The sequence below is a fragment of the Somniosus microcephalus genome, chromosome 20 (assembly GCF_052327205.1).
Source record: "Somniosus microcephalus isolate GS21.2 chromosome 20, FLI_Smic_1.0, whole genome shotgun sequence".
Taxonomy (NCBI): Eukaryota; Metazoa; Chordata; class Chondrichthyes; order Squaliformes; family Somniosidae; genus Somniosus; species Somniosus microcephalus.
In genome coordinates, this window is record NC_141006.1 from 38128289 (window position 1) to 38150070 (window position 21782).

General features: G+C 45.8%; 1 protein-coding gene across 2 annotated transcripts in view; it reads left to right on the forward strand.

Moving 5' to 3' along the window:
• The first annotated feature begins 1400 nt into the window (after window positions 1-1400).
• The window catches only part of LOC147103127 (transmembrane protein 35B-like), a 108354-nt gene continuing 87972 nt past the window's right edge, over window positions 1401-21782 (forward strand). The window contains exon 1 of one of the 2 annotated variants that reach the window (XM_085962454.1): window positions 1401-1627. In XM_085962454.1, coding sequence (XP_085818580.1) covers window positions 1520-1627 — 108 coding nt within the window. In that variant the 5' untranslated portion in view covers window positions 1401-1519. The remainder of the gene's footprint in view (window positions 1628-21782) is intronic. The other variant, XM_085962453.1, reaches the window with a different exon arrangement.

The window sequence follows — 21782 nt, forward strand, 5'->3', positions numbered from 1 at the left end:
TTGCTACAGTTGTACAGGGCCTTGGTGAGACCGCACCTTGAGTATTGTGTGCAGTTTTGGTCACCTTACCTGAGGAAGGACGTTCTTGCCATGGAGGGAGTGCAGCGAAGATTCACCAGGCTGATACCTGGTATGGCAGGAATGACATATGAGGAGAGATTGTGTCGATTGGGCTTATACTCACTGGAGTTTAGAAGATTGAGAGGGGATCTCATCGAAACCTATAAAATTCTGTCAGGTCTGGACAGACTAGATGCAGGAAGGATGTTTCTGATGGCCGGGGAGTCCAGAACCAGGGGTCATAGTCTAAGGATAAGGGGTAAGCCATTTAGGACTGAAATGAGGAGGAATTTCTTCACCCAGAGAGTGGTGAACCTGTGGAATTCTCTGCCACAGAGGGCGGTGGAGGCTAGTTCATTAAATATATTCAAGAAAGAGTTGGATATATTTCTTGAGGCTAAAGGGATCAAGGGATATGAGGAAAAGGCAGGGACAGGGTACTGAATTTGGATGATCAGCCATGATCACATTGAATGGCGGAGCAGGCTCGAAGGGCCGAATGGCCTACTCCTGCTACTATCTTCTATGTTTCTATGTAATGCCTTTCCTCTGTTGTCCAGCTCAGTGGAACTGCCCTTGCTTTGTTCCAATTGTAGCCAGACAATCTCCGACAATGACTCTTCCTGCCCCTGCACCTTCTTCGGTCCCTTCTCTTCTTCATATACTTGCTGCCCCTTGACCACATTATTAGAAGACATGGGTCGACTTCCACATAGGCTGAGGCACCCAGCCACAACCTCTCCACTACCTCTTCCAGCCCCTCCGCTGTCACTGTGCTGTCAGACTGCTTGTCCGACATCCAGTCTTAGATGAGCTCAATTCCGTCCAGTTAAAGATTGGGAAGATCAAATCCATCATCTTCAGCCCTTGCACAAACTCTATATCCTAACTGACTGGAGGAGTTGGATGATCCTAGGACCAGATCCCAGCTCTAAATTGGGAGCTGGGCCACATGTTCTGGCCCTTTTTGTGGCAGTGAACATACTGTAAATTCAGTGGGGGGCGGAGGGGGCAGCTGAAAACTGGCTTTAATTTTGAGAATAAAAAAACTAAGACTGAAACTGACCAGCCAAAAAACCAGACGGGCGGCAACGTTAGCATGTACAGCTTGTTCTGAAAAAAAACATCTTGGCTTGCTGTGAGCAGAACTGTCAACGTAAGAGGAGGAGTGAACATCAGGAGTGAGATTTATCAGAAAAATAAAACGCATTACAAACCTCTTTAAACAAACAGGGAGCAACGCTTACCTGAAAAATAAGATGCATGAAAAAGTAAGTCACATTTTAAACCAAAAAAAAAGGTCGCTGCCAATGTGTGGTCTTGCTGTGAGGTGTGAGAGAGAGAGAGAGCCAGGTGCCAGTGGGCTGAGCCAGTGGTTGACGGGCTGAGCGTGTGTGTCCCTTTAAGCATTCTTCCGCCTTGTGGCTTGTTGCGAGTTCATTTGCTGAACCCAGTGATCATGGCGCTTGTGTTCGTGGCTGTCCGAATCGTTCTGGGACTTTTCTTCATGCTCACCGGGGTTATGAAGCTGACGGATCGGTTCTCCGCCGAGCTGTACGCCCAGGCGGTGAGTATGAGCGCTGGGGAGGGGAGGCGCCTCCGAGCCGACCCCCGGGGGCTGCTGCAGCGCTCGGTATTCCTGTTATATATTTGGCGCTAAATTAACGATCGGGGAGAGGGGGAAGAAGCTGGTGAGTTTCGCGGAGCTCTCGGTGCAATGTTAAAAACAAATATGTAAGAATCAGGATCGAGTAAGAAAAAGGACGGGAAGGTGCCGCTTTGTGCAACACTTTAAAATCAATGACCCGATCAGCCTGAATGTGCAACTTTCCTGTTCTGCAAATGTGCTGAATTTTGCACTCACTGCAATTATAATGTTCCCAGATGTATTGCAATTTTCTAACAAAGTCTGGGGCTTATTTCAGTCCGCAGTTTGTACCGAGTGAGTTTCACATTTTGTTTACAGTGAGGGCGGTGACGTCTTTAACATGTGAGTGTAGCTCAGCGTGCACACCATCCAGGGATCCCACTTACCAAGATCATTCAGGGATTTGACTTTTTTTTTAAAAATTGAAAAACAATTAAAAAGAACTGCAAGGCGCGGGTAAATGTGAATGACCAGCATCACTGAGAAGTTGCATTAAAAGAGTTTTTAAAGTAGTAATCGTCCCAAGGGGCTTAAAGGATTAAAAAAAAGACAGATGTATTCGTGGTTAAAGGGAACTGGACCAAGGCGGCTTTTGAAAGTGATCAGGGGGTGGAGCATTTACAACAACTTGCATTTGTGTACCTCCTTTTAAAACAAGGTGCTTCACAGAAGAACCAAAAGACATACGATGCCAAGCCAAAGAGGGTGATATTACAAGGGGCGACCAAAAGCTTGGTTGAAGAAATGGGTTTTAAGGAGGGTCTTAAAAGAGGAGAGGGAGGTGGAGAGGTAAAAGGGTTCAGGGAAGGAATTCCAGAGTGTGGGGCCAAGGCGGCTGAAGGCACCGACACCAATGGCGGGGCAAAGGGATGGAGACCAGAGTCAGAGGAACAGAAAGTTCTAGGGTGATCTACATATTGACTGGGCAAATCAAATTACCACTAATGGTGTGGAGGATGAATTCTTGGAATGCATGCGAGATGGTTTCCTGGATCAGTATGTGGAGGAACCAACCAGGGAACAGGCTATTCTGGATCTGGTACTGTGTAATGAGAAAGGGCTAATCAATAATCTTGTGGTGTGGAGATGCCGGTGTTGGACTGGGGTGGACAAATGTAAGAAGTCACACAACACCAGGTTATAGTCGAACAGTTTTAAGCCGGCAGTTTGTGGTGTCGATAGTAGCCATGGTGTGGAGATGCCGGTGTTGGACTGGGGTGTTGGACTATAACCTGGTGTTGTGTGACTTCTTACAATAATCTTGTGGTAAAGGGGCCTTTAGGGACAAGTGACCATAATATGATTGAATTTTATATTAAGCTTGAGAGTGATGTAGTCCAATCTGAAACTAAGGTCTTCGATCTAAACAGAGGAAACTACAAGGGTATGAGGGACAAGTTGGCCATGGATTGGGAGACTACACTAAAAGGTATGAAGGTGGACATACAATGGCTAACATTCAAGGAAATAATGCATAATTTGCAACAAACATATATTCCTCTAGGGCATAAAAACCCAAAAGGAAAAGTGATCCAACCATGGTTAACAAAAGAAATGAAAGCTAGTATTAAGTCAAAGGAGGAAGCTTACAAAGTTGCCAGAAAAAGCGGTCAGCCTGAGGATTGGGATCTTTTTAGAAATCAGCAAAGGGGGAACCAAGAAATTGATAAAGAAAGGGAAAATGGAATACGAGCACAAACTAGCGAAAAATATAAAAACGGATTGTAAAAGCTTCTATTGGTATGTGAAAAGGAAAAGACTGGCGCAGGTAAATGTAGGTCCTTTACAGTCAGAGACGGGAGAATTTATAATGGGGAGTGAGGAAATGGCTGAGAAATTAGATGAGTACTTTGTTTCTGTCTTCATGGAGGAAGACACAAAAAACCTCCCAGAAATACGAGAAAACCAAGGGTGTGGCGAGAATGAGGAACTTAAAGAAATTATTATTAGTTTAAAAAAAAAAGCACTAGCAAAATTAATGGGACTAAAAGTCGATAAATCCCAAGGACCGGATGACCTACATCCTAGGGTTTTGAAAGAGATGGCCATTGGGATAGTGGATGCGTTGGTTGTCATCTTCCAAAATTCTATAGATTCTGGAACGGTTCCTGCAGATTGGAGGATAGCAAATGTAACCCCGCTATTTAAGAAAGGAGGGAGAGAGAAAACGGGGAACTACAGACTTGTTAGCTTCACATCAGTAGTTGGGGAAAATGCTGGAATCTATTATAAAGGATGCAATAACTGGGCACTTAGAAACTACAGGAAACTTTGGTTTATCCGGAGGTTAACTGTCCAGAATGCTCGAGCCACCGGCAAAAATCAGGAGCCGTTTCGTTAGTTTTTTTTTCTTTTCGTTAGGTTTTTTTTCACCAGTCAGGCTCTGCAAGGTCTCGCTGAAGCTGTTGCTAAGCTACAGAGACGCTTGCAAGGTACGGCCAACTGTTTAGAAGCAAGCAACAGGGTTTGTTGCCAGATACGGAGCTCAAAATCTCCGTATGTTTCAACATTAGCGCTGGTTTGTCCGGCAGTTTTGATGGGACGGCAACAGCTCGGTCCCGTCGGTGCCGGATAGCACAAAGTTTCTTGTAATAGTAAGATTGGGCAGAGTCAACATGGATTTATGAAAGGGAAATCCTGTTTGACAAACCTATTGAAGTTCTATGAGGATGTAACTAGTGGAGTAGACAAAGGGAAACCGGTAGATGTGTATTTGGATTTTCAAAAGGCCTTCGATAAGGTCCTGCACAAGAGGTTGGTGAACAAAATTAGGGCACATGGAATTGGGGGTAATATACTATCATGGATTGAGAATTGGTTAACAGACAGGAAACAAAGAGTAGGGATAAACGGGCCTTTTTCAGGATGGCAGGCTGTGACTAGTGGGGTACCACAAGGATCGGTGCTTGGGCCCCAGCTATTCACAATCTACATCAACGATTTGGATGAGGGGACTAAATGTAACATTTCCAAATTTGCTGTTGACACAAAGCTAGGTGGCACTTTCAGTTGCGAAGAGGATGTGAAGAGGCTTCAAGGGGATCTTGACAGGCTCAGTGAGTGGGTGAGAACATGGCAGATAGAATTTAATGTGAAGTTATCCACTTTGGTAGAAAAAACAGAAAGGCAGAGTATTTCCTAAATGGTGAAAGATTGGGGAATGCAGATGCTCCAAGGGACCTGGGTGTCCTTGTACATGAGTCACTGAAAGTGAATGTGCAGGTGCAGCAAGCCATTAGGAAGGCAAATGGTATGCTGGCCTTCATTACAAGAGGATTTGAGTACAGGAGTAAAGAAGTCTTACTCCAATTATATAGGGCCTTGGTGAGACCACACCTGGAGTACTGTGTACAATTTTGATCTCCTTACCTAAGGAAGGATGTACTTGCCATGGAGGGAGTGCAACGAAGGTTCACAAGATTGATTCCTGGGATGGAGGGACTGTCGTATAAGAGATTGAGTAAACTAGGCCTGTATTCTCTTGAATTCAGAAGAATGAGAGGGGATCTCATTGAAGCATACACAATTATTACAGGGCTTGATAGGGTGGATGCTGGGAGAATGTTTCCCTTAGCTGGGGAGTCTAGAACCAGGGGCCACAGCCTCAGGATAAAGGGTAGGCCATTCAGGATTGAGAAGTGTAAGAAATCACACAACACCAGGTTATAGTCCAACAGCTTTATTTGAAATCACAAGCTTTCGGAGCGCTGCTCCTTCTTCAGGTGAAGTGGAGAAATGCATAAAGACACAGCTTATATAGTCAGAGAATCATGTCAGATGTTTACAGGTAACCTTTCCAACTGCCATTTATCGCACCTTGGCAGAGAGATAATCACAGCAGTCAAAGGTGTGAATGGTGTCCAAACAGGTCAGTCAGGGAAACATTACATCAAAGAACAATGAGGTGGGGTCACAAGGGGTCAAATATTGCAGATGCTGGGGTCTGTAGCGCAAGCCCACGGACAACCTCACGATGCTTCACTTCTCCAGCTTCCACCCTAACCACGTTAAAGAAGCCATCCCCTATGGACAAGCCCTGCGAATACACAGGATCTGCTCAGACGAGGAGGAACGCGATGGACACCTACAGACACTGAAAGACGCCCTTGTAAGAACGGGATATGACGCTCGACTCGTCGATCGACAGTTCCGACGGGCCACAGCGAAAAATCGCATAGACCTCCTCAGAAGACAAACACGGGACACAACCAACAGAGTACCCTTCGTCGTCCAGTACTTCCCCGGAGCGGAGAAACTACGCCATGTTCTTCGCAGCCTTCAACATGTCATCAATGACGACGAACACCTCGCTAAGGCCATCCCCACGCCTCCACTACTCGCTTTCAAACAGCCGCCTAACCTCAAACAGACCATCGTTCGCAGCAAATTACCCAGCTTCCAGGAGAACAGCGACCACGACACCACACAACCCTGCCACAGCAACCTCTGCAAGACATGCCAGATCATCAACACAGATACCATCATCACACGTGAGGACACCACCCACCAGGTACATGGTACATACTCATGTGACTCAGCCAACGTTGTCTACCTCATACGTTGCAGGAAAGGATGCCCCGGAGCATGGTACATCGGCGAGACCATGCAGACACTGCGACAACGGATGAACGGACACCGCGCAACAATCACCAGGCAGGAGTGTTCCCTCCCAGTCGGGGAACACTTCAGCAGTCAAGGACATTCAGCCTCCGATCTTCGGGTAAGCATTCTCCAAGGTGGCCTTCGAGACACACGACAACGCAAAATCGTCGAGCAGAAACTGATAGCCAAGTTCCGCACCCATGAGGACGGCCTTAACCGAGATCTTGGGTTCATGTCACGCTACATGTAACCCCACCTGATGCAGGGTCATCCAGACTCGAGTCGACATTGGCTTGTTCTCTCTACACAGATGCGGCTGGACCTGCTGTGATTTCCAGCCAAAAAAAATGTTTTTTGTCTTTTTTTGTTTTTCATACAGACCCCAGCATCTGCAATATTTGACCCCTTGTGACCCCACCTCATTGTTCTTTGATGTAATGTTTCCCTGACTGACCTGTTTGGACACCATTCACACCTTTGACTGCTGTGATTATCTCTCTGCCGAGGTGCGATGAATGGCAGTTGGAAAGGTTACCTGTAAACATCTGACATGATTCTCTGACTATATAAGCTGTGTCTTTATGCATTTCTCCACTTCACCTGAAGAAGGAGCAGCGCTCCGAAAGCTTGTGATTTCAAATAAAGCTGTTGGACTATAACCTGGTGTTGTGTGATTTCTTACATTTGTCCACCCCAGTCCAACTCCGGCATCTCCACACCAGGATTGAGAAGAGAAGACATTTCTTCACACAGAGGGTGGTGAATCTTTGGAATTCTCTACCCCAGAGGGCTGTGGAGGCTCAGTCATTGGGTATATTCAAAACAGAAGTCGATAGATTTCTGACTAGTAAGGGCATCAAAAGATATGGCGATAGGGCCGGTGAATGGAATTGAGGCAGAAAATCAACCATGATCTCATTGAATGGTGGAGCAGGCTCGAAGGGCCGAATGGCCTACTCCTGCTCCTATTTCTTATGTTGTCGGGCTGGAGGAGGTTACGCAGAGGCTGCAAAGGGATTTAAACATGAGGTTGAGAATTTTAAATTGGAGGTGCTGGGGCACTGAGAGCCAGTCCAGGTCAGCAAGGGCAGGGGTGGTGGCTGAGCAGGGCTTGGTGTGGGTTAGAATACAGGCAGCAGAGTTTTAGATGAGCTGAAGTTTACAGAGGGTGGAGAATGGGAGGCCGACCAGGAGCGCATTGGAACAGTTGAATATGGAGGTAACAAAAGCAAGGTTGAGGGTTACAGTGGCAGATGGGCTGAGGCAAGAGGTAGAGGTGGGCAATGTTCTGGAGGTGGAAGTAGGCAGTCTTTGTAACGGAGAAGATATGGGGTCGGAAGCTCAGCTTGGGGTCGACTATGATGCCAAGATTGTGAACATCCTGGTTCAGGCTGCGACACTGGCGGGAGAGAGATGGAATCAGTGGCTCCCGCATGGAAAATGTGGAGAGGGGTTGAAGGTGATGGTTTCACTCTTCCCAGTCTTTTAACTGGAGGGAATTGCAGCTCATCCAAGTCTGGATGTCTAACAGCGCAGAAGTAGTGGTGGGATCGAGAGAGATGGTGGAGGGGTAGAACTGGGTGTCGTCAGTGTACCTGTGAGCTGAGCGCCTATCTCTAGATGTTAAGAGGAGGGGTCCAAGGACAGATCTTTGGGAAATGATGAAAGTAACAATGCAGGGGTGGGAATAGAAGGCATTGCTGGAGATACTGTTGCTGCAATTAGATAGGTAAGAGTGGAACCACACGAGGACTATACCACTGAGCTGGATAATGGAGAGAAGGATGGTGTGGTCGACTGTGCCAAAGGCTGCAGAGAGGATGACAAAAGATAATGCATCGATTAGGGCCATTTCAGTGCTGTGGCAGGGACAGAATCCTGATTTGGAGAGATTCAAACATGGAGTTGCAGGAAAGATAGATACAGATTTGGGAGGCAACAGCACATTCTTTTGAGAGGAAAGGGAGGTTGGAGACGGATGGTAGTTTGCAAGGACAGGGGTTAAGGTGGGCTTTTTGACGGGTGGGTGATGACGGCAGTTTTGAAAGGGTAGGTGACAGTAGCTGAGAAGACGGAAGCATTTACAATGTCAACTAGCATGGAGGCCAGGAAAGGATGTTGGGTGGTCTGCAGTTTAGTGTGAAGGGGGAGTTAAGAGCACAGGAGGTGGGTCTCATGGACAAGATGAGAAGACATGACCCGAGAAAGGAGAGAAACTGGAGAAAGGTCCAGAATGTAGGGTGAACATAGCTTAAGTCTGTGCCACCAGAGCTTAATTATGGTGGCTGAGGCCTTGGGGGTACTATTTCATCGGTAATATCTAGATTTTCATTGTGCAGAGCCAGCACGGTGACCCATTATATTATAGGGGCAGTTTACCACACCCACAGAACGGTAGAGTGCAGGCTTGGAACAGCGAGTTCCTCATCTCAACACTGGCACAAAGCAGGTTTGAGATACTTTATTAAAAACTAAAGGTCAAGTTTATCCTTTGTCCCCGAAGGTGTTGGCTCGCTTATTCATGTGTGGCTCTGAAAATGAGGGCCAGTGGCTATTTGACTGTGGAGGGCACCATGCTCAATCTTGTTTTCACTGGACATCTACAAACTCAGCAAGTGTTACTGGACACCAGTCAGGAATAGGAACCTTGGGCAGATATGTTGTCCTCCTTAGCTCAAAGGCACTGCTGTCAATTATAGCATCCCACCTGACATTCTGGCAGAAGTCAGCTAAATCAACACCATCCTGGGGTAGGATATTGTGCAAAACTCTTTCACAAGGAAAGAGGGAAAATCAGAGAGAACAACGCTTCAGCCCTTCTTGCGCATCTTGTAGTGGAACAAGATAACGCTCGTTCTGGTGTGGACCTGTCATGGAAACATTGCTCACAGGGGCAGTAAAACCGCAGGGGTTGTGCGATGGGCTGCTCCAGGAACTGAGTCTGCATGTAAACATTTCCCCTCGTGTGGGAACACCTAATATATTTTGAAAAAGACGCACTTCGCTCCTACAGCTGCATTCCTGTTACTGTTACGACTTTGGCAACCAAAATCGTGATGGTTTCAGTCAAAAATAGGATGGAATTTAAGATTATCCAGTTTGCAACACAGCTGCAATAAAACCGGAGAAGTAGGGTAGAGGCATTAACCTGTAATATCCTCCAACGGATACAGTGTCGCCCACAATTGTGTTTCAAGAGTAGGTATAAATTCCCGGCTCACTCTACTCTGTTCTGTTCACCCCTCTTCATAAAAGGAGTATGTTCTTCCCCTGTGAGAAGCAATTAGATAAATTCAGTATGGAGCTGCTGCTTAAGTTGCACCTAACCAGCTGTAACCATGATTGTTATTTGTGACATTAAAGTGGGGCTACAGGCTTCGAACAATATGGGGTTTGTGGCTGAGCCCATGCCACGTGGAGAAATAGACTTGGGTCTGTGTCGGGGATCTTTCCCATTGGGCGATGTGATTTAAATTCACCGGTAGTGGAAAGTTGGCCGTCTACCAAATCCGAGTTCTTGCCAACGGCAGAGCTAAAAGCAGACATCTGGGCAAGGGCAGAAACCCTTGCTCCCAGTTGTGAGCTGAACAGATGTGTAATGTCATGCCATATTAAAGATATGGCTCCATCTGTTTTTGATTTTTTTTGTCCTTTTTAAAAATTAATATACATATTTGTAATTTTAATTTGAGAGTTTACAAAACTGTTTTCGAATTGACCTCAAATTTAAAATTATTCTCGTTATGTTTAAGTACCTTGGGATGTTTTACTATGTTAAAGGCGTTATATAAACACAAGGTGGTGCTGTTTAAATCCCTCCATAGCCTCACCCCTCCCTATCTCTGTAACCTTCTCCAGTCATACACCCCCGCCCCCCCCCCCCCCCAAACTCTGTTCTAATCATTCTGGCCTCTTGTGCAGCTCTCCACCCCCACTCCTCTGGGCCCCAAAATTGGCAGCTGTGTCTAGGCCCCATACTCTGGAATTCCTGCCTTGAACCCCTCTGCCGCTCCTTTTAAGACCCTCCTTAAAACCCACCTCTTTGACTAAGCTTTTGGTAAAACCCCCCCCTAATTCTCCCTCCAATGGCTCAGCATAGATTTTCCCATGAACTTCTGTGAAGCACCTTGGGACTCTTTCCATGTTAAAGGCACTATATAAACGCAAGTTGTTGTTGAAAGTAAGCTTGATTCCAGGACTTAGTGCTGGAACAGGCGGTGAATGTCACTGTCTCATCCATGATCTACATGACATGCTCATAGGTACATTAAGCCCTATAGTTTACCAGCAGGAATTGATGATTGTGTGGTTTCCTTCTCCCTGGTACTAATGTGCCAGTAAGATCACTGGCCTCCCCAAGATAGGCCCTTTAGTATTTAATACACACAGTATTTCTCCATTACCACTAGTTGGTAAAAATTAAATTCTAAAAGTTCATCAATATGGGTAAAGTTGATTCAAAGTGATTGCACTTCCTGATGGCAGAAATTATTATAACCTTTGTCACCAGCTATCAAAGATCTCTCAGAGCCCTCATCCCTGCCCCTCCCTCCCGGAACCACGATAGGGTTCCCCTTGTCCTCACCTTTCACCCCACCAGCCTCCACATTCAACGGATCATCCTCCGGCATTTCCGCCACCTCCAAAGTGATCCCACCACCAAATGCATCTTCCCCTCCCCTTTCAGCATTCCATAGGGACCGCTCCCTCCGAGGCACCCTAGTCCACTCCTCTATCACCCCCAGCACCCCTTCCCCTTCGCCTGGCACCTTCCCGTGCAAGTGCAGGCGATGTAACACCTGCCCTTATACCTCCCCCCTTCCCACTGTCCAGGGCCCCAAACATCCCTTCCAGGTGAAACAGCGATTTACTTGTACTTCTTGCAATCTAGTATACTGTATTCGCTGCTCACGATGCAGTCTCCTCTACATTGGGGAGACCAAACGCAGATTGGGTGACTGCTTTGCAGAACACCTCCGTTCAGTCTGTAAGGGTGACCCCGAGCTTCCGGTCACCTGTCATTTTAATTCACCGCTCCATTCCCACTCGGACCTCACCGTCCTTGGCCTCTTGTATTGTTCCACGGAAGCTCAACGTAAGCTCGAGGAACAGCACCTCATCTTCCGATTAGGCACTTTACAGCCTTCCGGACTCAATATCGAGTTCAACAATTTCAGATCATAACCTCGGCCCCATTACATTTTTTCATATTTTTTATCCACATCTCTGTTTTGACCCTTCCCCCTTTTCCTTTTTTTTCTCTCTCCCACATGGCAGCTGTCTCCCATTCTGCCAGCGCATTTCACACCTAATCTAGAGCCGTCTTTTGTCTCCACTAGTCCTATCACCATCTCGTCTCGTTTTGAATACCTCTTAATGTCTCTTCTCTTTTGTTCTCTCCCAGCCCGGCCTCTTAATCTATTTCATTCCCTGTGCCTCTTTAGTCTTGATAAAGGGTTTTGACCTGAAACGTTGACTCTAATTTCTCTCCACGGATGTTGCCTGGCCTGCTGAGTTTTTCCAGCATTTTCTGTTGTTATATCAAAGATCATATTGACTTCAAATACACAGGGAAACAGTAAATGTTAACACAGGAGGTGTTTTTTACAAGGAGTTTATTAAGTTCCAGCAATAGACTAGCAAAACAATACAGCGGACTGCACAGAGTATAGCAGCAGCACAAGGGTTAAATCAATGAAAACAATCGCCTGAATATTGCACCAAATGGTAACATCTTCAGTTACCAGAATAATCTTCAGAGCACAGTGTCTTTACATCTGTTAACCAGTGCTGCTGAAGAGATAAGCAGGGGGAAGGGAGGGGAGAGAAGAGAGAAAGATATAAAGAGAGTTGGGGTGTATAGGTAATTATTATACTTCAGGAGGTGGTGTGGGCTGGCGATTGATGAGTTTAGCAGCCCCTCCTTAGCTCCCCCTTCACCAGATAGCTGACCTCTGGATCTTAAGTGATCATTTTTTCTCTCGCGTTGAGTGTTGCTGAGTGGCTCTGCCATCATCACTGGCACTCCTCAAAGTAAATAACCTGCCCTCCGTAGACCAGGCAGCAGTGCAGATCTATTGGTTTTCATGAATCTCGCTGCCTCTTCCTGTGGCCCACTGAATATGTTGAGCTGTTCAGTGCGCTTGGAAAATAGATGCGAGTATACTGAAGCAACTCGGCCCCAACATCAGTAATCAATGCCAGTCATTACAAATCCAAACATCATAGCAGTCAACCATTAAGAGTCAAGGTGAAAACATATTCTTTGAAAATTCTTTAAAGAGAAAGATTGTACAGCGGTCTATATATTGGTGTCATTGCACATTTTCTTAATGCAGCATTTATGGGCGTGTACATTGACGGCACAGTTGTGTATATTTGTACTGTAGTTTTACACACCAGAGGGTTTGGCCAACTGTTGAGGAAGGAGTCATGAACGCAGGCCTCTCTCTTTCTGGGGCAATCAAAATATTTCAAGCAGTTTTTTGTCACATTACTGGTGCATGACATGCAATGTGATTACAACAGTGCTATCCATCTGTAACAGCAAAAGGGATGGCTATCTTTTTATGTTTACCAGTATTCCGGATATGTGCAGAAAAACTGGTCTCTGTAGCCGATCAGCCTCCAAAGGGAAGACTGGCGGCAACCCGAAATATCAAAATAGGGGAGCAACTTGGGCAGGTCACCTTGCTATCACCCCTCCTAGAATCTGAACTCTAAATCAGGCTGCAACATAAATATGGCTTTGTAACTGGCCACGTGAGAACGGCAGGACTTGGGCCATTGTCTGATATAATAGCCTTGTGCAAACTCATTGCCCCTCTATTTGGTGATTGAGTCAATGAGTGCCCATTTCAGAGGCTGATGGAGTAATTGGCCCTTATTTTAGATTTGAAATACTTATTGGCAATTTTGAGAGTTTTCGATGCTTATGGACTTTACACTTTGCTTCATGTAGAATGGATCAATTCTTGTACCTTTTCTGTTTTTAAGTTTCCTAACCGTGTATCACTCCTCTCTTTAAGGTGCTTTAGTCTCTGTATCCCAACATTAGAGTTGTCTTCTGGAGAGTTTCTCATTGGATGATACATTTTATAGAAATAACATCACAGTCTGTACAGCCAGTTACTTTTTCCGTTCAACACACAGCACTCGGGAGTTAGTTCCTAGACAATAATTTCCAAATTCCTTAAAGTAAAAGCTACATTTTATGTTAAGTTTTTTAATACACTTTAAGGGTCAGTGGCCTAGAAATTTATCTCGGGCGGAGGCACAAAGCAAACATATCGGATTGGCCGTCCGTTATACGCAGCGCCTGATCTTCAGTTCTGGAATACTGATACCGCCCGTTTTCCGTCACCGCCCGAGACAAATTTCTAGGCCAGTTTGTCTTATCTGGTTTTATTCATAGGCTTTTGCAGCAACTCTCTCATCAGTCATGGATTCCCATGTTGTGTCTCTGATATGCTGACTCACACATATTGAAATGTCACTTTTAGTCACTGCTCTCAGCAAGCTTTGCCCATCTGGTGAGCAGCCTGATTCTGGGCCACTTGTAATCCTTTACATAGAAACATAGAAGATAGGAGCAGGAGTAGGCCATTCGGCCCCTCGAGCCTGCTCCACCATTTAATGAGATCATGGCTGATCATCCAAATTCAGTACCCTGTCCCTGCTTTCTCCCCATATCCCTTGATCCCTTTAGCCTTAAGAAATATATCTAACTCCTTGAATCCTTTAATGAATATGTTTCCCATGCACTTCAGCTGAGCAGCATCCTAGCACTTATTTTGGGCTATTCTTAACTATCTATAATCGTAGCCAGAGAATCACCTGCAATGGCTTCTCTTCCCTCTCCTTCATCGTGGCCTCTGGTGTCCCCCAAGGATCTATCCTTGGCCCCCTCCTATTTCTCATCTACATGCTGCCCCTTGGCGCCATTATCCGAAAACACAGCGCCAGTTTCCACAGGTACGCCGATGACACTCAGCTCTACCTCACCACCACTTCCCTCGACCCCCTCCTCGGTCTCTAAATTGTCAGACTGCTTGTCCGGCATACAGTTCTGGATGAGCAAAAATTTTCTCCAATATATTGGGAAGACCGAAGCCATTGTTTTCTGTCCCCACCACAAACTCTGTTCCCTACCACTGACTCCATCCCTCTCCCGAATATCTATCTGAGGCTGAAACACACTGTTCGCAACCTTGGTGTCATATTTGACCCCGAAATGAGCTTCCAACCACATATCCGTAGCATAACAAAGACCACCTACTTCCACCCCCGTAACATCGCCCGTCTTCGCCCTAGCCTCAGCTCATCCGCTGCTGAAACCCTCACCCATGCTTTTGTTACCTCTAGACTTGACTATTCCAACGCACTCCTGGCTGGCCTCCCACATTCCACCCTTTGTAAACTTGAAGCCATCCAAAACTCGGCTGCCCGTGTCCTAACTCGCACCAAGTCCTGTTCGCCCATCACCCCTGTGCTCGCTGACCTACATTGGCTCCCGGTTAAGCAGCGCCTTGATTTCAAAATTCTTATTCTTGTTTTCAAATCCCTCCATGGCCTCGCCCCTTCCTATCTCTGTAATCTCCTTCAGCCCCACAACGTGGCTCGGTGTCAATTTTTTTGTCTTAAAATACTCCTGTGCAGTGCCTTGGGACGTTTTAAGAACATAAGAAATAGGAGCAGGAGTAGGCCATACGGCCCCTCGGGCCTGCTCCACCATTCAATAGGATCATGGCTGATTTGAATCGAGACTCACGTCCACTTCCCTGCCCTCTCCCCGTAACCCCTAATTCCCTTATCTGTTAGGAAAATGTCTATCTCCATTTTAAATTTATTTAATGTTGCAGCTTCCACAGCTCTCTGGGGTAGCAAATTCCATAGATTTACTACCCTCTGAGTGAAGAAGTTTCTCCTCATCTCAGTTTTGAAAGGGCAGCCCCTTATTCTAAGATTATGCCCCCTAGTTCTAGTCTCACCCATCAGTGAAAACATCCTCACCGCATCCACCCGATCAAGCCCCCTCACAATCTTATATGTTTCGATAAGATCGCCTCTCATTCTTCTGAACTCCAATGAGTAGAGTCCCAACCTACTCAACCTTTCCTCATACGTCAACCCCCTCATCTCTGGAATCAACCGAGTGAACCTTCTCTGAACCGCCTCGAGAGCAAGTATATCTTTTCTTAAATATGGAAACCAAAACTGCACGCAGTATTCCAGGTGTGGCCTCACCAATACCCTGTATAACTGCAGCAAGACTTCCCTGTTTTTATACTCCATCCCCCTTGCAATAAAAGCCAAGATTCCATTGGCCTTCCTGATCACCTGCTGCACCTGCATACTAACTTTTTGTGTTTCATGCACCAGGACCCCCAGATCCCTTTGTACTGTAGCACTTTGCAGTTTCTCTCCATTTAGATAATAACTTGCTCTTTGATTTTTTCTGCCAAAGTGCATAACCTCACACTTTCCAACATTATATTGCATCTGCCAAATCTCTGCCCACTCACTTAGCCTGTCTATGTCCTTTTGCAGGTTTTTTATGTCCTCCTCACTCACTGCTTTCCCTCCCATCTTTGTATCGTCGGCAAACTTGGATATGTTGCACTCGGTCCCTTCCTCCAAATCGTTAATATAGATTGTAAAGAGTTGGGGTCCCAGCACTGACCCCTGCGGAACACCACTAGTTACTGATTGCCAGCCTGAGAACGAACCATTTATCCCAACTCTTTGTTTTCTGTTAGATAGCCAATCTTCCACCCATGCCAGTATATTACCCCCAATCCCGTGATTTTTTATCTTGATCAGTAATCTTTTGTGTGGAAGCTTGTCAAATGCCTTTTGGAAGTCCAAATACACTACATCCACTGGTTCCCCTTTATCTATCCTGTATGTTACATCCTCAAAGAATTCGAGCAAATTTGTCAAACATGACTTCCCCTTCATAAAACCATGCTGACTCTGTCCTATTAAATTATGTTTATCCAAATGCTCTGATACTGTTTCCTTAATAATGGACTCCAACATTTTGCCAACCACAGATAGTTTCCAGCTTTTTGTCTACTTCCCTTCTTAAATAAGGGTGTTACATTAGCAGTTTTCCAATCTGCCGGGATCTTTCCTGAGTCCAGGGAGTTCTGGAAAATGATCACCAATGCATCCACAATCCCTACCGCCACTTCTCTCAAGACCCTAGGATGTAGGCCATCAGGTCCGGGGGATTTATCCACCTTAAGTCCCATTATTTTACTGAGTACCATCTCCTTAGTGATTTTAATCGTGTTTAGCTCCTCCCCCCCCATTGCCCCCTGTTTGTCCAGTGTTGGGATATTTTTAGTGTCCTCTACTGTAAGGACTGATACAAAATATTTGTTCAGCGTCTTTGCCATCTCCATGTTCCCCACCACTAGTTTCCCGGTCCCATCCTCTAAGGGACCAACGTTCACTTTAGCCACCCTTTTTCTTTTTACTATGTTAAAGGTGCTACAGGAAACTTTTGACTTACCGGCACCGAAATAACCGGAAATCTTGGTTAACCGGCAAAATTCAGGAGTAGGTTTTACTTCATATTGGTATTTGCCGCCTTCCATCTGTGCTGTGTAAGGGTGTGGCTGCAGCTGTTGCTAAGCTACAGAGACGCTTGAAACTTGTGTTCATTGTTCTACAGTTGTTGCTAAGCAACAGGGTTTGTTGCTTTATACGGAGCTGTCAGCTCTCCCTATCTTTTACTATAGCATTCGGTTATCCGGAATTTTTGATGAACCAGCGCCATGGCGGTCCTGTCCGTGCCGGATTAAAAAAAAAGATTCCTGTATATAAATGCAAGTTGTTGTTGAATTTGTCCGTAGGTTTAACTCGCAATGTCCGTATAACCCAATTCTACACAGAAGTCGCTGTTCAAGGATTCTGTGTGTATTTCCAACGTGATTCTAACCGCGTGATCTAAAGCCTTCAGGCCGTTTGATCCCCGAGCATGTTGACTGACATCTGACTCCAAAGCTTTTACTATTAGACTTTCATTTATAAAATGGGTATGTACCACAGTCGCCATTTCTATTGAGACCTATTTACACATTTTAGATTGTTAATGTTTATAGAAAATGTGTTTTGCCAGAACAAACCTTTATCTGCCCTTCATTACACAGCTATAATACCTGGTCTTATTTCTTTTCCCTTAATGTAAACTTAAATACCGGGTTAGTGCTTGTGACTTCAACAAGAAAAGAAAGAAAATAGGTAACTTGCGTGATCTGTTGATTTCCCACATGTTTCCTAATGTTTATTAGGTGTTCACTGCTGTGCATCTCCTGAAGGGAACTTTAGTCCATCTGGTTGCAGTTGTTTCAGTTCCTTTGCCTGTTCTCTGTTGTTTTCCAGTACTACGTGGCTGCTGTTTGCTGATTTCCATATGGTCAGCAGTCTCTTCTCATCTTGTGCCATCTGTTTGCCCTTTGTCCTCACTCCATCCCTGTTGATAAATGCCATTTTGAAACACAGTTCTGAGCTAACAATCTACCTCTTGAGTAAGGAGGTCATCTGGCCATACCACCAGGTTTGCTAGAACATGGCGCATGTTTGAATGATCGGAGCAGTTTATTAACATTCCGCATAGATTTACAGACTTGAGGGGGTTATTTTGGTGAAAGGGTGAAAACAGGTGCTCAATGGGTGCTGTGCTAATAAGGCTCGCCTGTTTGAAAGTCTGGTTTAGCACGCAATTTTGGTCCTAATTGCCGATGACCATAATTTGAACTTGCCCGGAGGCATTAAATCAGACACCTGCAGGTTTAGCACTCAAGTACTGATTGGATGCAATTTTCGTGGAGCAGTGTGTGTGGGCTTCCTGCACCCACTTCAACTGAAGGTATGGAGTGTGCTTTCTGATGCACAGCAGCAGCTTTCAGGATGGCTCAGGGACTGAGTGAGAGGGCGCACATGTTCTCTTGTATGGCACTGGAGTTCCTGGTTGAGGAGGTTCAGAGGAGGAGGGATATCCTGTACGGGGGGTAAGGAGCCCATCTCGCCCTCCTGTCCCTCTCTCCTGCAGCAGCTGGTGCTGCTCTGCCTGGCCTCATCTCCTCCTCCTGCAGACCAAGGGCAAGGTGCCCTGACCAAGCATGCCCTTTCTCCTGGTGACTCCTATAAGGTGGAGTAGCACAGCACTCACACTTTTTAGGTGAAGTCCTCAGAGAATTTCCAGATTAAATATTGATAGAGTGTTGGCGAAATCGTGACAAAGTGGCCCAGAAAATCTCCCGATGTGTTTCAGAAGTCCTCTTCACTTGGAGAAAGTTTGAACAGTAAAAGATGTATACCTTTAAGTAGCACTCAAAATTCTCAGCAATGACTTGTTTACTGCTGTTCAGCTGGTCGCTGTAGGAGAAGTCATTAAATGAAGCATTATCCACCAAAATGCCATGTAGCCCCCTTAATGAGCGCGAGCAGGCAATTTAATTGTCAATTTAATTGTCAATCAGCCCCTTAATGATCCTCCGGGCGGCTGTTCCTAGTGCAAGCGTCAACACCTTTACCAAGAATGCATCTTGCGCTAAATGCGGGCTAAGCCAGCGTTGCAGCTTGAGACCCCATCTTGGCCACCTCTTTACCGTCTAAGTTATCCAGCCAAAATTGTTCCCAGAGACTTGAATCAATTGTAAATGCTGTAACTGGACAAATACTACATTGCATTAATTGTAATATTTTCCATGATTTGTATATGGTCGGCAGTGTATTGCCGTTGCGTGTTTTACCAGTTGTATGTTCTTTTATTGCTGGAAGAGATCAAGCGTGAGTGAGCAGGAAAGCTTTTTAATTTGGAGATTTCTGGACAAGTGAGTGCGACTGATGGTTAAACAGAAGCAGAGTTCATGTTTTTGTGCATGTTAATGATTATACCTCGCACTCTGTTGAAAGAGGACAAATGCTGTTTCAACAGCAATGAGTGATATGGTCTGGTGACAAGGTTGCTCCTGCGATGATTTCCCTATTGCGATAAGTAACTGCTCTTAGCAAGCGGAAAATATTTGTTCTGTTCAACTGAAATTTAAAGTAGAAAAGACTAGGCATTGGGGGAGTGTTTTGTCTATTTGCAGCGTGGAGTTTTCCTTTTAATAAAAAGTTTGGTTTACCTCACCAGGTCTGAATCCAAATTCGGGCAGCTAATTCTTAATCACCCCCTGGTGTACTATATGCGGAGGTGTGAGATTATGGTAGAAGAGAACAGACTGAATTATTCATGAGCTATGGTCCCCACATGAGTGGGAGTAAATGTGGAGGATTCCAAGACTGATGCAAGTAGCCTCTGAGATGAGAGTTGTTTATTAAAACTCGGGCCTTGAAATTAGATCTACCTTTTATTAGCGTCCAAATATTTACCTTGATTGAATGAAATTCCTTTCTCCATGCCATTAAAAGAGAAGGCGGAGTTTCGTACAAATGTGTTGAGTGTTGGTACACTAATATTCGTATGCCATAAATTCAGGGCTTGAGTCTCTATTAATGACCAGTGAAGGTGTAAGTCTTGCATTGGTGGGTTCAAAGTTTGACTGTTCATAGATTTGTTTGTCAGCAGTTCTATGGTTAAGAATGCTGTTGGAGCTTTGAACAGCAGTTCATTTAACTGAGATATAACTATTGATTACCACTTTTTGAACTTCACTCCAGACAGATTTACAGAGTTGGGGTTGGCCCTGCACCAAGGAGACTTGAGGGCATTGCTTATTGCTCAGTTGGAGTGAGAGAAGGAACTTCTTTTAATGTAAATGATCCCTGTGGATTGATTACTGCACTCACTTTATTATTTGTTAAAAATCACTGTGGTGAATCTTCACCAGAAACAACTCCATGGGGGTGCCCTGCATGCTGAGGCATACTGGCCAGGAAAGTCTCTGATTTGATCCCTGCTCTGTGCTGAGATAGCCCAAATTCAGTCAGAGCAACTGTTGAGGCACTATAGTTAGTGAGATCACCCATAGATTAGGGAGGGGAGAAATTGGCACTTGTGGGTAGATAATGTGCTCCTGTGCCCCAGCAGTACTGCTGCACTACTGGTGCTAATTCATCACCTATCAGTGTGGCCTAATGCGCTGGGGAGAAGCCCTTGGCCTAATGTGATGGGGAGAGGCCTTTGGCCTAATGCGATGGGGAGAAGCCTTTGGCCTAATGCGATGGGGAGAGGCCTCTGGCCTAATGTGATGGGGTGAGGCCTTTGGCCTAATGCGATGGGGAGAAGCCCTTGGCCTAATGCGATGGGGAGAAGCCTTTGGCCTAATGCGATGGGGAGAGGCCTTTGGCCTAATGTGATGGGGAGAGGCCTTTGGCCTAATGTGATGGGGAGAAGCCCTTGGCCTGATGTGATGGGGAGAGGCCCTTGGCCTAATGTGATGGGGAGAAGCCCTTGGCCTAATGTGATGGGGAGAAGCCCTTGGCCTAATGCGATGGGGAGAGGCCTTTGGCCTAATGCGATGGGGAGAGGCCTTTGGCCTAATGCGATGGGGAGAAGCCTTTGGCCTAATGCGATGGGGAGAGGCCTTTGGCCTAATGTGATGGGGAGAGGCCTTTGGCCTAATGTGATGGGGAGAAGCCCTTGGCCTAATGTGATGGGGAGAGGCCTTTGGCCTAATGTGATGGGGAGAAGCCCTTGGCCTGATGTGATGGGGAGAGGCCCTTGGCCTAATGTGATGGGGAGAAGCCCTTGGCCTAATGTGATGGGGAGAAGCCCTTGGCCTAATGCGATGGGGAGAGGCCTTTGGCCTAATGCAATGGGGAGAAGCCTTTGGCCTAATGCGATGGGGAGAAGCCCTTGGCCTAATGTGATGGGGAGAAGCCCTTGGCCTAATGCGATGGGGAGAGGCCTTTGGCCTAATGCAATGGGGAGAAGCCTTTGGCCTAATGCGATGGGGAGAAGCCCTTGGCCTAATGCGATGGGGAGAGGCCTTTGGCCTAATGTGATGGGGAGAAGCCTTTGGCCTAATGCGATGGGGAGAAGCCTTTGGCCTAATGTGATGGGGAGAAGCCTTTGGCCTAATGTGCTGGGGCGAAGCCTTTGGCCTAATGCGATGGGGAGAAGCCTTTGGCCTAATGTGCTGGGGCGAAGCCTTTGGCCTAATGCGCTGGGGAAAAGCCTGTGTACTGAGAGCTTGGGCACAAGTCAGGAACAAGTCTCATTAAGGCCTCAGGATTCAGACTTACTTAGAAGAGCACATAACAGCAGAAGGCAATATTGGTGCCAGATTTGCTCTTTTCCCTTTGTTTGGAATCGGATCAACAGTAGCTTTATGCACAGAGGAGCTCTTTAAAGTGGCAAAAGCTTGTGCTTTTTATTTTTTCCAGTGTTTTTTAGTGTAGTGTTGCTGTTATTACAGATTTATTTCATATTATTGACGTTCAAATTTTTAACATTTCAAAACAATTTTTTTTTACTCCTTGTGTTAATTTTTTTTTAATGGTTTATATGATA